The sequence below is a fragment of the Lathyrus oleraceus genome, chromosome 7, assembly GCF_024323335.1.
Source record: "Lathyrus oleraceus cultivar Zhongwan6 chromosome 7, CAAS_Psat_ZW6_1.0, whole genome shotgun sequence".
In the NCBI taxonomy this organism is placed as follows: domain Eukaryota; kingdom Viridiplantae; phylum Streptophyta; class Magnoliopsida; order Fabales; family Fabaceae; genus Lathyrus; species Lathyrus oleraceus.
Window position 1 is genome coordinate 430,832,560 of NC_066585.1, and position 16,332 is coordinate 430,848,891.

The 16,332-nt window shown below is 39.2% G+C and overlaps 1 protein-coding gene across 1 annotated transcript; it reads left to right on the forward strand.

Annotated features, from left to right (window-relative positions):
- Window positions 1-689: 689 nt before the first annotated feature.
- Window positions 690-1,793, forward strand: LOC127103811 (protein HIGH ARSENIC CONTENT 1, mitochondrial). Its single transcript, XM_051041054.1, has 6 exons — window positions 690-841; window positions 922-1,002; window positions 1,092-1,165; window positions 1,253-1,323; window positions 1,424-1,477; window positions 1,563-1,793. Exons 1-6 carry the CDS (start codon window positions 825-827, stop codon window positions 1,674-1,676), a joined length of 411 nt encoding a protein of 136 aa, XP_050897011.1. The 5' UTR covers window positions 690-824; the 3' UTR covers window positions 1,677-1,793.
- Window positions 1,794-16,332: the final 14,539 nt, after the last annotated feature.

The following is a 16,332-nucleotide window of genomic DNA, read 5'->3' on the forward strand; positions in this document are numbered from 1 at the left end:
TCGCCTGGTTCGCTAGGGCATGTGTTATGAATGAAATAAAGAGTCTGTTATATTTTAATTTTGTATGAAAGAATTTCACCAAGGTTGCAAATACCAACCATAGTGAAATATGAGACATAACCACGGTTGACAAAAACAACTGTAATTAAATAATTTTCAAAATTTATGTAACAGTATAAGTTAAGGGATACACACTTATTTTATTAAAAAGTAGAAAAATATTGATGCTGAAATTCAAACTTTCAATCTATAAATTGTTTTTTTTAATAAAAATTATCAGGCGCGTAAAAATGAAAATTACTATAGTTGAAAAAATGACGCTATCAAAACAAAAGATTTTATTGTAGTGAATTGATCTTTAATGATCTCGTTCCAAATGCCAAGTCAATATTATATGATGGGAGGAGTGACTTAAATGGTTTAAATTAATTGAGGTAAGGAAATTAGATGCAATGAGTTCAATCCTTAATAGAAGGGAAAACATATTACTATCTACTAACAATTTATCAAAGAAAGTCAACTTTATCTCTCTCAAATGCTAGGACATTATTAGTGAATATAAATATTTTTAAAAAAGGAAAATATGTGCATATGACCATTTCTCGATAATATTTATAATTACTAGTACTTGGTTTGCACGACAAGATTTGACCTTTATATGGTATTAACAACTTGCAAAAGAAAAAGACACATTTAAAACGGTCAACGACTCGAAAACTTTAGTAACGCTAAGTCTTCATTTCATAAATACCTTTCATACAAATAAATATTTTGCATTGATAACTAATTTTCAGGAGTGTTAATCTGTATTTACAAAGAAAATAATGGATACCACAAAGGAGTAAGAGTTCAAAATATATTCCATTCTATATTTATTTATGTTATTTGATGTAAACTCTGATTTATCTCTAATATTTGTAGTCATCAAAATGTTATTACCTTAGACGTCCATGCTGCCAAAGATCTGCTACATTCATCTGGTTACAAATATCTTGATGTGAGGTAACAAATGATTTGAGTTTCCTAGAAGCACCTAAAATAATTGAAGAAACTGGAGTCCTTATTTTTCATTCTTTTGTCCCTTTGAATAGGTCAGTGGAGGAATTCAACAAAGGCCATGTCGAGAATGCTATTAATATCCCCTATATGTTCAAGACAGAAGAAGGTAATATATTGTCAATTTAACGGTAATCACTTCAGATTAAATTTTCTTCTCTATATGGCACATGATGCGTTTGCAAATGATGAACAGGACGGGTGATAAATCCTGATTTTGTTAGCCAAGTAGAAGCAATATGTAAGAGTGAGGATCACTTAATAGTGGTAAGATATTTGAATTCACTAAAATATAAAACAATATGCACGTATCGGGAACAAATAAAATAGGTTTATGCATGTTATAATTGACTATAGTAAAATTCAGGCTTGCAATAGTGGCGGAAGATCAAGTCGAGCATGTGTTGATCTCCATAAATCAGTAAGTGTATAAGAAAGTTCAAATATATTGGACGAATTTGAAGTCGACATACCCATATGGATAATGATGTTGTAATGTAACGCAGGGATTTCAAAATATTGTTAACATGGGTGGAGGCTATTCTGCGTGGGTCGATGCTGGATTTGTAGGTGACAACCCTGCACAACACCTTAAAACAGCTTGCAAGTTCCGTCTATAATTATGCTTGTCAACATTGAAAGATTGTCTACTATTATAATATTTCACTGCCTCTCTAATGTAATTTTATTTTGGAATAATACCATTTTACCCCTATAATATAAGTTAATTTGGTTTATGTGTGATTTTTTTTAAATTAATTTTACACGTAGATAATGTTGTTTTACATCCTATAAAAATGTTTTTTTTAAAATTAACATTTCCATATAAAGTTTATATTGTTTTAGACCTATACAATTATTTATTTTTAAACTAATTTTCTAGAGTTTTTTTTTTTAATTTATCTTGTCATATAAAAATTTTAAGTTTAGTTTAAAAAGGACAATATTACCCAATCTAAAACAACATAATCTTTGTATAAATTTATAAAAAAAATGATTTTGTAAGATCTAAAATAACATTTTTTTTTGTATGAAATTTAATTTTATATAAAAAAAAAAATATAGGGGAGAAAACAGATTTTCCCTATAAGTGATATTAACCCTTTTATTATGAAACCGTTTGTGTGGATCTTTCTTTGTACAATAATTGGTACTCTTGTAATTGGAGTTGGGCAATGAATTTTTCTGTCAATTAATTATAAATAGTAACTCATGTGGATAGATTAATTTTTATGTTCTTATTTGATTCTTGTAAAACGGATTCAATAGTTAAATTTAGACACTAATTAAATACATACACAAAACAGTGTCAAACATTGTTCAGATGCCGTATTTTAAGTGAGTTTTGAGCTTAATTTAAACCAATGTTTGGTTAAGTTTGGAGTCTCTTGATTTATTTACTTTTATATAGTTGATTGTTGTTTGGGATATGCCAATTAACGCAATAAGACCAGCCTAAGTCAAAGGCTCGATCATGAATTTCATATACCTAAAGATGTCGAACACAAACTCCTACCATGAGGCCGTTCACACAAAACTGAATGACGCTCATCGCAGCCCTTAGAATCAATCCAATAGTCTTTCATATTCCACCGCGCATTAAATGGGGGCGGTTTTAACAGTCACTCATATATAAACGCAATCACGCACTAAGTCAATGTATGATTCAATCATTTTTTGCAAATTATACATATTTGATCTCACTAACTTGAGCGTTGGAGTGTTAATATAGTAGGTACACTCCTTTCTGTGTCCACCGAAGACCTTTGATGTCGTACTAGAGAGTTTCTATGACGATCTTTATCAGCACCTCACCAAATTTTTGTTCTACTTCGGAATAATGGCGTCGTCTATGGGGAATCATTTTTTAATTCTCACGAAATCCTACAACGATTTCATCTGAACTTTTATGTTGCGCATCTGCAATCATTTGTGTTAACAGATATGATTACTCTGTCTTTGTGTAATTGTCAACAATGGATGCATCTAGAGAAACTCGATTAATTGCTCGCCAGAGCATCGCTGTTCCAAATCCAACTTCTTTTGCTTTGTCTCACCCTGTCATCTCGCTGATAACTGGAGGGTTATCTTGTAAAAATAAACTAACACAAAAACCACAAAGAGACAAGCTTCGGAATCAAAGGAAAAAGATTAAGAGGGGAAAATAGGAAGACGAAGACTCATTTTAGGTTTCTGATACAATGAAAATGTAGGTCGTATCCTCGACAAAGTAATCTTATTGGTGTAGACAACCAAAGTAGACAATTGTAAAATTTCAAGAATCCTCATTGATGGGATAAGTTCACGCAACATCCTGTATGCCAGCCTATTCAAAGAATTACGGTTATAAATGGGAAGATTATCACATTACAAGGGCACCAATTTGCAGGTGTCCAATGATTTTGTAACATACCCTTAGTGAGGTATAGAATTGATGGTCTTTTTTGAAGAATGAAGATATGTGAGGATGGAAGACGTGTAATTCTTAATTATCCTCTGCGAAAATGTATACAACTTATATAATAGGAAGGCCTTTCTTTGTAGCTCTTAACACAACATTAATGTCGATATCTTGGTTGTTTCTCTTAATGTTATGGTCGACTTTGGCTCAGGCACGGTTTGTCATCAGTTGAACGTCGATCCCTCTATCTGGTACCAGGCCCAAAGGAGAAGGTGATAATCCCTTAAAAAAGTCGAGCCTATTAGGAACAATTTTCAGGGCTCCTTTAGGATAACTTTATTTACGAACTAACGTACAATGAGCGGTTGTCCAATGTCTTTCTGGTTAAGATAACATCAGAAAAGTGAAGGATGGTATCTTCCTACTATTCGTAGTACGATACAATACCTCTTTGTGTTCATTATTCATTGTTCATTGTTCATTTCTTGGTCTCTCTCTCTCTCTCTCGCGTTGTGGCGAGGTTTTCCTTTATGTGGTGTAGATTTCTATTTTGTTGAAATTGGATTACTTTGTGTTTTTTTTTTATTCAAAATTTGTGATGTTTTTGTTGTTATAAGGTTATGTGATCTTATCATGTGTCCTGTTCTCATGCTATGATGTTTTTGTTGTTATAAGACTATGTTTTTTTTTCCGTTTTGTTGTTATAACTCTATTGCAAATGAAGAAAGAAATGTGGTTATGAATATGCTTTAGGTTTTGGTGTTCCAAATGAAATTGTTGGGTTGTTGGTTGATTTCATGAATTGTAGAGGTTGGTTATGAATATGATTTATGTTTTGGTGTTATATTATTGTTATAGATATATTAGTATGCATATAACCATATTAGTATGTTGTGTGTGTAACATTAGTGTTCCATTCACATTAGCCTTTCGATATAAATTTCAAGAATCCTCATTGATGGGATAAGTTCATGCAACATCCTGTATGCCAGCCTATTCAAAGAATTACGGTTAGAAATGGGAAGATTATCACATTACAAGGGCACCAATTTGCAGGTGTTCAATGATTTTGTAACATACCCTTAGTGAGGTATAGAATTGATGGTCTTTTTTGGAGAATGAAGATATATGAGGGTGGAAGACGTGTAATTCTTAATTATCCTCTGCGAAAATGTATACAACTTATTGTTAGATACCCAAAAGTGCTTATTTGAGCTATCAAATATGAGCATCTTTCACTCCGTTTCCTTGCTAAAGTGTTCGAAACAACCTTTGTTTTTGATGAATTGCAATACAATGATAAACGATCTTGGTACCTTTGATTTGTGTGTTATTGTGCAGGAATTAAGCATGAAATAATAGAAAATGAAGCCACAAGAAAGTAGGCATTCATCAGCTTGCTCGCTAGGCGAGGGCTGTGGCGAAGGGCTCGCTAGGCGAGCGCCCAGCGAGAACCCAGCGAAAAGCTCCAGGATTTTACAGTGGCAAACATCAACAAACTCGCTAGGCGAGCTTCCAGCAAAGTGTGTAGCGAACACGTCCAGACTTGGTGAAAAGCGCAGCCAGCACTCACTCGCTAGGCGAGCCATTAGCGAGCTCCCAGCGAGCATTCCAGTAGCAAACCCTCTCAAGCTCGCTGGAGCGAAGGTTGAAGCGTGGGCTTCGCCTAGCGAAGGTTTTGTTCGCCTAGCGAACATGCCAGTCTGGCAAAGGTTATTACTCTGGGCTCAGGTGCCTCATTTAGGGGCTCGCTAGGCGAGCCATTCTGCTCGCCTAGCGAGCATGACAGCTCAGTAGCAGCTCTATAAGTAGCAAAGGCTACTTTTTGGAGCCAGACTTTTGCACCTCCATACTTTTGTACTTTTGAGATATTTTCCAGCATTGCTCTAGGGATCTTTTGTGACCTAGAAATCATTTCTCTTCATCTGTTAACAATCTTTCACAAAAAGAAGGTGGATTCCCATCCAATCTCGATTATTCGACTCGGATGTTGATCAACCTTCTTCCGAAACTTGTTGACTAAGCTACCATGAAAATGAGTAGCTAAGTCCTTCATTTTGTCAAGGTTAGATGTAGATGATCATTAGCTTTGTGTGTAAATGGGATGATCTTCATTTGTAAACTCTTTAATGGTGAATATATGGTGAAATCTTTGTTCGTATTCAAAACTCTTTGTGTTGGTTTATGATCGAGAGATGTTTACTAACTCTTAACCTAGGTTTTCATCCAATCTTGTTTGTTAGCTAGAGATAGTAATGAATGATTTTGTTCACCATAAGGTTGAACCAAAAAGTTGTCATTTTGATAGATTGTGTTAGAGATAAACAATGGATCAAAATGGGAAAACTCACAATGTGTGTTAGAGATAAACACATTGGGAGGACTTTGTGAAATAGTTTATCATCTAAAGGAGTTTATAAGTTTTGTTGATCGAACATATACATGCAAAGTGATCGTCGAACCCTAACTTTGGCAATATTTCTCAAATATTAAAACCAAAACTTTTACCGCATTTTATTACACTTTTATGCAAGATACCGTGACAAACACCAAAACCCCATTGTTACCTTAAGCTAAGAATTGAAACAACTGTCGAAAGGCGGTGATATCTCACAATCCCTGTGGAGACGATAACAAAAACCCGACACTTAAAATTACAATCAACAAAATGACGCCGTTGCCGGGGATTGTGAATTGATATTGCGAGCATCGCAATGGTTGCTTAATTTTTAGCTTTCGAATTTTTGACTTGTGCTTGTAATTTGTTTAGTTTAGTGTGCAACTTTTGTTTTATGCGAGGGCAGATCCCTGTGGACGAACTTCTTTTTGATCCCGAGATCGAGAACAAGGAGGCTTAATAGCAAAACGAGACGAAGGAGGCAACAGGCTAGAAAACGACAAGAACAAGGAGAAAGTTCTTCTACCACACATCCACCACCGTTCATACCAATCATGGAACCACCACCACCGCCCATTTCCACTCCATGTGTAAACAGTCCAAGGAACACTACTCAGTTTGCCAACCACACGGGAAGGCAAGCCGAGATGAAAACGGGAACTCTCAATTTATTATATGGAAGTCCATTCACCGGAATGGACCATGAAGATCCCTTTGCTTTTCTCACAAAATTTTATGAGATAACATTGGCGGTCGGAGTGGATCAGGCTCAAGAGCTACCGTTGTTCAGAAGATTATTTCCCCACGCTTTGCTCGGAAAAGCAAAAGATTGGTACTTAGATCAAACACCAGCAGTCATGACAGACTGGAACGTGTTGGAAGAGAAGTTCATCGAAAGATTCTTCTCCCATAATCGGTTCATGGAATCCAAGACGGCCATCTCAGTGTTTTCACAAGCAATCAATGAATCATTAAATGAGGCGTGGGAAAGATTCAAATCCATGCTTCGGAAGTGTAAAGGGCATGGATTTGATGAATTGACTCAAATCCATATTTTCAAAAATGGACTTCAACCAAATTTCAAGACGTTGTTGGATGCTACCTCGGGTGGCTCTTTATTGTCTAAAAGCGCCGAAGAAGCTACAAATATCATAAATCGAATGGCTCTAAATGATCTTCAGAGTCAAAGTAGAGGCAACTCTTTGAAGAAGCCGGGAGTGCTTGAACTTGGGACGAACGATGCCATCCTTGCCCAGAACAAACTCATCTCACAACAAGTGGAACTCTTAACGCAGCAAATAAAAGAGTTGAGAGAACCTTCTAAAGCTAAACAAATAGCTTGTTGTGAGCTTTGCAAAGGTGAGCATGACACCGGATTCTGTCCACCTCCCGGGTTCGAAGAAGTAAACTACATGGCAAACCAACGGGACTACCAACCGAGACAACAACAACAACAACCTTATCAACCACACCCTCAAAATCAACAATAACATTTCCAAGGGAATCAAGGGTTCCAACCTAGGAGTAACTATTACCATAACCAAGGTTATGGAGGTGGTTCTTCTAGCCGTCAAAACCCTGCCCAAAATCCTTATCAACCTCAACAACCGCCGGTCGTAACTTCTAAGTTGGAAGAGACATTGACACAATTCATGCAAATGTCAATGGCTAACCAAAAGAGCAATGACGCGGCTATAAAAAATCTCGAGACTCAAGTTGGGCAACTTGCTAAGCAACTCGCGGAACAACAACCCGGTCCTTCCTTTTCGGCAAACACGCAAACAAATCCTAAGGAACATTGTAAAGCGATCATGACGAGAAGTGGGAGGGAGTTGATCAGTGAGAATAAAAAAAGAGATGAGAGAGAACAAAGAGAGGAAAATGAAGAAAATGAGGAGGAAATATTGGAGGAAAATATTGATGGTGAAGTGGGGGAGTGGAGTGAGGAGGAAAAAGTTGAAAAGAACGAAAAGAATGGTGAAGTTGAAAAGAAAGAAAGTGTGGAAATTGAGAAAAATACAAGTGGTGAAGTAATGGGGGAGGAAGTGAAAAAGAAAAGAGCGAGAAGTTCTCGAGTTACTAAGGGAAAGGAGGTAGTGAGCGCTACTCCAATCCAAAACCTTCCTTATCCTCATGCTCCGTCCAAAAGGGAGAATGAATGACATTACGCCCGGTTCATGGATATTTTTAAACAACTACAAATCAACATTCCGTTTGCCGAAGCCTTGGAGAAAATGCTAAAGTATGCCAAATTCATGAAGGACATACTTACAAAAAAGCGGAGGTATACGGAACCGGAGACCATTGTCCTAGATGCGAGCTGTAGTGCAATTATTCAAAGGACGCTTCCTAAAAAAGAGGTTGATCCGGGAAGAGTTACTTTGCCGATTAAAATCGGTGATATCTATGTCGGGAAAGGACTAATTGACTTGGGGTCAAGCATTAATCTTATACCTTTGTCTATTATAAAGAGGCTTGGCAACATTGAAATTAAGTCCATCCGAATGACGTTGCAATTGGCAGATAAGTCGACTACCCATCCTCATGGCGTAGCCCAAGATGTTTTGGTTAAAGTCGACAAATTCTTTTTCCCTGTCGATTTTATTGTTATTGATATGGAAGAAGATGATGATGCTCCGCTCATCCTGGGCCGACCGTTCATGAAAACCGCGCGAATGATGATAGACGTTGATGACGGTTTGATGAAGGTGAGAGTCCCAAATAAGGAAGTTACATTCGATCTATTCGAAGCAATGAAGCATTCAAAAGATAGAAATGATAGCTTTCGCATCGATGTGATCGAAGAGGCAATTTTGGAGGTTTCTAAGCATATTCATGAGATATCTCCTATGGAGTTAGCTCTTGACGACTCATTTGAAGTTTTCACAGCTGAAGAAGAGCAAGCTCTTGATGAATGCTTAAGGGAACTTGATGGTTTAAACGAACTACAACCGTGGGAAGTTGAGGAGGAAAACTTGAAGAAGGAGGTTAATGACGAAAAAGCGCCTATTGAATTGAAAATATTACCTTCTACTTTGAAGTATGTATTCCTAGATGAGACCGAAGCAAAGCCGGTCATCATAAGCAACCTTTTGTCAAATGATGAAGAAGCCCGTTTGATCAATGTGCTAAAAAAAAATCAAGAAGCCATGGGTTGGACTCTTTTCGATCTAAAAGGAATTAGTCCTTCCTATTGCATGCACAAGATCTTGATGGAAGAGGATTTTAAGCCGGTAGCTCAACCACAACGCCGCTTAAATCCTACTATGAAGGAGGTTGTTAGAAAAGAAGTTGTAAAGTTGTTGGATGCGGGAATGATTTACCCGATTTCGGATAGTCCATGGGTTAGTCCTGTGCATGTGGTTCCGAAGAAAGGTGGAATTATCGTGATCCATAATGACAAGGATGAGTTGATCCCTACTAAAGTTGCAACGGGGTGGCGAATGTGTATTGATTATAGGCGGTTGAATACCGCAACTCGAAAAGATCATTTTCCACTCCCGTTCATGGATCAAATGCTCGAAAGACTCTCGGGGCAACAATACTGTTGTTTCTTGGATGGCTATTCCGGGTATAACCAAATTGCGGTTGACCCGGCCGATCATGAAAAGACGGATTTCACATGTCCGTTTGGAGTTTTCGCATACCGAAAAATGCCCTTTGGGTTGTGCAATGCACCGGCGACTTTCCAACGATGTGTGCAAGCCATTTTTGCCGACCTTATTGAGAAAACAATGGAAGTCTTCATGGATGACTTCTCGGTATTTGGTGGTTCCTTTAGTCTATGCTTGGCAAACTTGAAAACGGTGCTTGAAAGATGTGTGAAGACCAATCTTGTGCTTAATTGGGAGAAGTGTCACTTCATGGTGACCGAGGGGATAGTGCTTGGCCATAAAGTCTCTTCAAGAGGGCTTGAAGTTGATCGAGCTAAGGTTGAAGTGATTGAAAAGTTACCTCCTCCGGTGAATGTGAAGGGAATCCGAAGCTTTTTGGGGCACGTCGGGTTCTATCGGCGCTTTATCAAAGACTTCTCAAAGGTGGCTAAGCCTTTGAGTAATTTGCTAGCTAAGGACCAGGTATTTCTCTTAACCGATGAATGTTTGCAAGCTTTTGAAACTTTGAAAGAAAAATTGGTTACCGCTCCAATTATAGTCGCTCCAAATTGGAATTTAAATTTTGAGTTAATGTGTGATGCGAGCGACTATGCAATCGGAGCGGTATTAGGCCAAAGAAAAGAAAAAAAAATTCATGCGATACATTACGCAAGTAAAGTTCTTAATGAGGCTCAAATTAACTATGCCACCACTGAAAAAGAATTACTTGCGATAGTGTATGCGCTTGAAAAGTTTAGGTCTTATCTTATAGGGTCTAAAGTCGTAGTGTATACCGATCACTCGGCGATTAAATATTTGCTCACCAAACCGGATTCGAAGCAAAGGCTCATCCGTTGGATCCTCTTGTTGCAAGAATTTGATGTTGAAATCAAAGACAAGAAAGGATCGGAAAATTTGGTGGCGGATCATTTATCCCTCTTAGTTAATGTGGAGGTTACCGCGTCAGAGAAGGAAATCCGGGAAGAATTTCCTGATGAAAAACTGTTCAAAGTTCAAGTTAGGCCGTGGTTTGCAGACTTTGCGAACCACAAGGCTAGTGGTTTTGTGCCTCCCGACCTAACTTCGAACCAAAAAAGGAAGTTTCTTTCGGATGCCAATTATTACGTATGGGATGACCTGTACTTGTTTAAGTTGGGTAGTGATAACCTTTTAAGGAGATGCGTTACTGGCGATGAAGCGCAGAGCATCCTTTGGCATTGTCACAACTCGCCTTACGGCGGACACTATAATGGGGTGAGAACGGCCACTAAAATCCTTCAGTCAGGATTTTATTGGCCCACTATTTTCAAAGACGCACACACCCATGCGCAAAGTTGTGATAGTTGCCAGAGAAGCGGTGGGATTGGTAAGAGAGACGAGATGCCTCTCCAAAACATCCAAGAGGTCGAAGTATTTTATTGTTGGGGCATCGATTTTGTAGGACCATTCCCACCCTCTTATGGTAACGAGTATATGCTTGTCGCAGTTGATTACGTTTCTAAGTGGGTTGAGGCAATTGCCTCACCTCGGGCGGATGCGAAAACGGTAATAATTTTTTTGAAGAAAAACATATTTTCCCGTTTCGGAACCCCCCGAGTGTTGATAAGTGACGGAGGGTCACACTTTTGTAATGCACCGTTGGAAAGCATTTTAAAATATTACGGTGTATCACACAGAGTGGCAACTCCGTATCACCCACAGGCTAATGGGCAAGCCGAGGTCTCTAATCGTGAGATTAAGAGAATCCTCGAAAAAACTGTGTCAAATTCGAAAAAAGAGTGGTCACAAAAATTGGATGAAGCGTTATGGGCATACCGTACCGCCTTTAAAGCTCCAATTGGCCTAACTCCTTTTCAATTGGTGTTTGGTAAAACTTGCCATTTGCCGGTCGAATTGGAGCACAAAGCCTTGTGGGCTCTGAAATTTTTAAATTTTGAAAAGGATTTGGCCGGTGAGAAAAGGAAGGTGCAACTGCTTGAGTTTGAAGAGATGCGCAATGCCGCATATCACTCAAGTTGGTTGTACAAAGAAAAGGTACAAAAATATCATGACAAAAAGCTTCGAAAGAAAGAATTTGTGCCCGGACAGTTGGTCCTACTGTTCAATTCCAGGTTGAAGTTATTCCCCGGAAAGTTGAAATCAAAATGGTCCGGGCCATTTCGGGTCAAAGAAGTTAAGGAGTACGGAGCTATTGTCATTGAGGACATGGAAAAGAAGGACAATTGGACAGTTAATGGGCAACGTTTGAAGGTTTATCTTGGCGGTCATGTGGATCGCGAGAGCTGTGCTATTCCTTTGGATGCTCCTCTGTGAGCATCGCACCGTCGAGCTTATCCGACGTTAAACAAAGCGCTTGTTGGGAGGCACCCCAACATTATAAGTATTTACAGTTTTTCTGTTGTGTCGCAGTGGGATTCCAATTGTTAAAACTTGCTGAATGTACCAGGAATGCTATTTTTGAAAACAAAAGCAAATGCTGTCATGCTCGCTAGATGCTCGCTAGGCGAGGCAGTAGCGAGCAGATTCGCTAGCTGCTCGCTAGGCGAAGCAGGAGCGAGCGCTGCTTGGCAGCACTAATTTAATTCTCAGCAGGCCACTCATTTTGGGCCCAAACACAATTTTCCTTTTTTACAACTCTGCTGAAGCACTCTCACGAACACTCACAAGCACTCTCTCACTTTTCATCTCTCTCACAAACACTCAAACCCTAAACTGAAGCATTGCAAACCTCACTGCACTTCTAATTCAATCAATCTCTTTCACTAAGGTTTTCCCTAATTCCATTTCTTTATGTTTGAACTTTGTAAAATTCTGATTTGCATGTCATTTAGGGTGAATTTGGGGGAATGGGTATTTTAGGTTTTGCATGTGGGAAACTTTAGGTTTTGCATGTGGGTTTCGAAGTACATGTATCCTAGAACGATTCTTTTCTTGATAGATCATTTTGTTCCGAAATAGATACCATGAGAACTTGGGTTTTGCCAAAATTTCACTGTAAACATTGCAGAACCCAAAAACCCGTAAAGTTCGCTAGCAACTCGCTAGGCGAACCAGTGGCGAGCATTCGCTGCCACTTTGCTAGGCGAAGCAGCAGCGAGCATGACAGTAGTTGGAATTCTGGTTTTGCTTTCTAATCTGTTTTGTGTTTGTGTTGCTTCCTCTTTATGTTTTGCAGATGGAATCCAGATCCGGAGCTTCGAAAAAGAGAAAGGGCGGGAACACATCTCGTTCCGTACCAATACAATTCGACACCGACAAGTTTGTCGGGCCAAAGCAAGCCGCGAGATATATTGCTTTGGAAAAACGAAAGATTTTACCGGAAAAGAGATTCTTAATCAACCCTGAAGGCACGAACCGAACATTCGCCGGGTTGATTAACAGCAAAAAGTGGGATCGGTTAATATCCCTCCTGGAGCATTACGATATCGCAACGGTGCGTGAATTTTATGCGAACGCACTGCCGGATGATGACGAGCCATTCACATGGACATCTAGAGTGTCCGACCATCCTGTTGCGTTCGATCGGGATGCAATTAACCGTGTCTTGGGTGAACCGCTCCAACTGGGAACCGAGGAGAGAGACACCTACCACCAAGAATTAAGGCTTCACCGGGATACTGATGCAATTTCTGCTGCCCTGCTTTTGAGAGGGAAATCAGTTGAGCTGAACCCATCTGGGGTTCCCATGAGATACCATAGGGAGGACATGACTCCCTTGGCTCAACTGATTCTTTTGTTGGTTCTTACAAACATCGCACCCAAGTCTCATACTTCTACAGTGTCGATCCCAGTGGCACACTTGGTACACAGCATCCTCACTAACGTCCAAATTGATGTGGCGAGGATTATTGCTTATGAGCTGAAGTCCGTGATTGAAAGCGGGCTAAAGTCGGGGGCACGAGTGAATTGTCCCCTGGCTTTCCCTTGCCTAATCATGAGTTTGTGCCTGCAAGCGAGGGTGAGGCTACCCTCAAGGGGTCAAGTAAGGATCCTGCCACCCATTGATGACTGTTACGTGGCCAAGTATTGCAAACCGAATAATGTACGAGGTAGTTCAGCTGCTGAGGTTACCGGGGCTTCTGATGGTCCTGGTACTTCTACTTTAGGATCCGATCCTTTCCAGCAGGCTGTCTGCAACTACAACTGGGACTGGATGGCGGCAACTCAGCGCGCCATGCTCGATATGCACGATTCTATACAGCTGTTACAGCTGCAGGCACGTGACCCCTCCGGTGATCACTCATTGATGACGCGTGAGCAGTTTCTGCAAAACGCTAGCTGGCCTGTGGACAGGCCTGTGTTTGGAGAGGGGGCGGGTGCTGGTGCTGCTGATGGAGATGATGATGATGATGATGATGATGAGGCTACCGGTTCTGAAGCCGGTAGTGATGAGGGTTCTGAGTCCTTGGAGGGCTAAGTTATTTTATTTTTCATATTATGTTTTATTTCTATTGTATTTTGATTTTGGCTATGTACTTTTGGGGTGTTTTGTCCCCCATGAACAAATTTAAATTTTGAAGTAATGTTATTATTTATGTTTTAAATTTCTTCTGTTTTAATAAATTTTTTGTTGGTTGAGTGTTAAACCTTCTAGATTGGTTGCTCCTCAAAGAAGTATCCAATGAAGGTGCATCCGAGCTTGGATGGCAATGATAAAAATAAACAAGTGAACAACGCTAAGGTACATGGTTACCTCCGACTAGAATTTTAGAATGCACTAAGAACTTTACTCTTTTTTGTAATTGAGTATTGTCTTTTTGCAACATAATTGAATGAATGTTTCATCTAGGACTTAAAACCACAAATTGTGAGGAAACCTCCATTTTACACTTAAATGCTGGATTCTAATAAGCTTTGTTGATTCATTTGATTCATGCTTTGTCTTTTATTATTGTGAATATGTGGAAGCAATTAGAAATGATCAAGGCACTTGTTTTCTATCGAGCACAACCAGTTCCAAATACAACTTACCTGTGAGCAGAGAGAGTATTCGTTAACCCCTTTGAGCTTAAACAGTTGAATCTCAGCTTGAAATAAAGCGAGATTTCAAAAAAATCTTTTTCTTGAAACCCAGAAAATTTTGATAATTGTTCTTTTGCCGTAAAAAGTCAAGAGCATTCACTTAGGGTGAGTAAGAAATAAGTTGGGGAGAACGAAAATGAAAATCGGTAAGTGCCACAATTCTTGAAAAACCGAGCAAGCATATAAAAAAATTAGAAATGAGAAACATCTATTTTGTAAATATGATGTGAAAGAAAAGAAATAATAGAGAAAATAAAAATGAATGCTTTCTTGGAAGAAAAATAGTGAAAAACAAAAATTGAGTTGTGAAGGTTTCAAATGAGAAATAAATGGAACGAAGTTGAGGTGTGTGAATAATGTACAGTGAATGTCTCTTTTGCATCGGCAATTTCGTTTTCAATGGCCTTAGAAATGACCCTTGTTTGTTAACCTAACCAAGCTTCAACCGAAAAGCCCTTAGTGATCTTCGTGCTTCCACATTACCATTTATAATTGTTAGACATTGTATGAATTGAATTGATTTCTTCATTGTTTGTTAGAGAGTGAGATTATTCCCGCGGTTGCAAACGCGTAATTTCTTCAATCCTTATTCGAAGAGGAGAGATAGGGTGATTCATTCAAGATAATATTGTTGTAGATAGATACATATTTCGCATTGCTACTAAGTCTTAGTTCTTGTGTATTATTTTATTCTAACCGTTGGAAATTTGTATCTGCTGATTCACTTGTGTTTGAGCCGTTTTATCCAATTTCGGAGAAACCTTTTTCTTAATGCAAATCCTCTTGTCCTTCAAGAGGCATACTTTGCTTGAGGACAAGCAAGAATCTAGTTGGGGAGAGTTGTTAGATACCCAAAAGTGCTTATTTGAGCTATCAAATATGGGCATCTTTCACTCCGTTTCCTTGCTAAAGTGTTCGAAACAACCTTTGTTTTTGATGAATTGCAATACAATGATAAACGATCTTGGTACCTTTGATTTGTGTGTTATTGTGCAGGAATTAGGCATGAAATAATAGAAAATGAAGCCACAAGAAAGTAGGCATTCATCAGCTTGCTTGCTAGGCGAGGGCTGTGGCGAAGGGCTCGCTAGGCGAGCGTCCAACGAGAACCCAGCGAAAAGCTCTAGGATTTTACAGTGGCAATCATCAACAAACTCGCTAGGCGAGCTTCCAGCGAAGTGTGTAGCAAACACGTCCAGACTTGGTGAAAAGCGCAACCAGCACTCACTCGCTAGGCGAGCCATTAGCAAGCTCCCAGCGAGCATTCCAGTAGCAAAACCTCTCAAGCTCGCTGGAGCGAAGGTTGAAGCGTGGGCTTCGCCTAGCGAAGGTTTTGTTCGCCTAGCGAACATGCCAGTCTGGCAAAGGTAATTTCTCTGGGCGCAGGTGCGTTAGGTGCCTCATTTAGGGGCTCGCTAGGCGAGCCATTCTGCTCGCCTAGCGAGCATGACAGCTCAGTAGCAGCTCTATAAGTAGCAAGGGCTACTTTTTGGAGCCAGACTTTTGCACCTCCATACTTTTGTACTTTTGAGATATTTTCCAGTATTGCTCTAGGGATCTTTTGTGACCTAGAAATCATTTCTCTTCATCTCTTAACAATCTTTCACAAAAAGAAGGTGGATTCCCATCCAATCTCGATTATTCGACTCAGATGTTGATCAACCTTCTTCCGAAACTTGTTGACCAAGCTACCATGAAAATGAGTAGCTAAGTCCCTCATTTTGTCAAGGTTAGATGTAGATGATCATTGGCTTTGTGTGTAAATGGGATGATCTTCATTTGTAAACTCTTTAATGGTGAATATATGGTGAAAACTTTGTTCTTATTCAAAACTCTTTGTGTTGGTTTATGATCGAGAGATG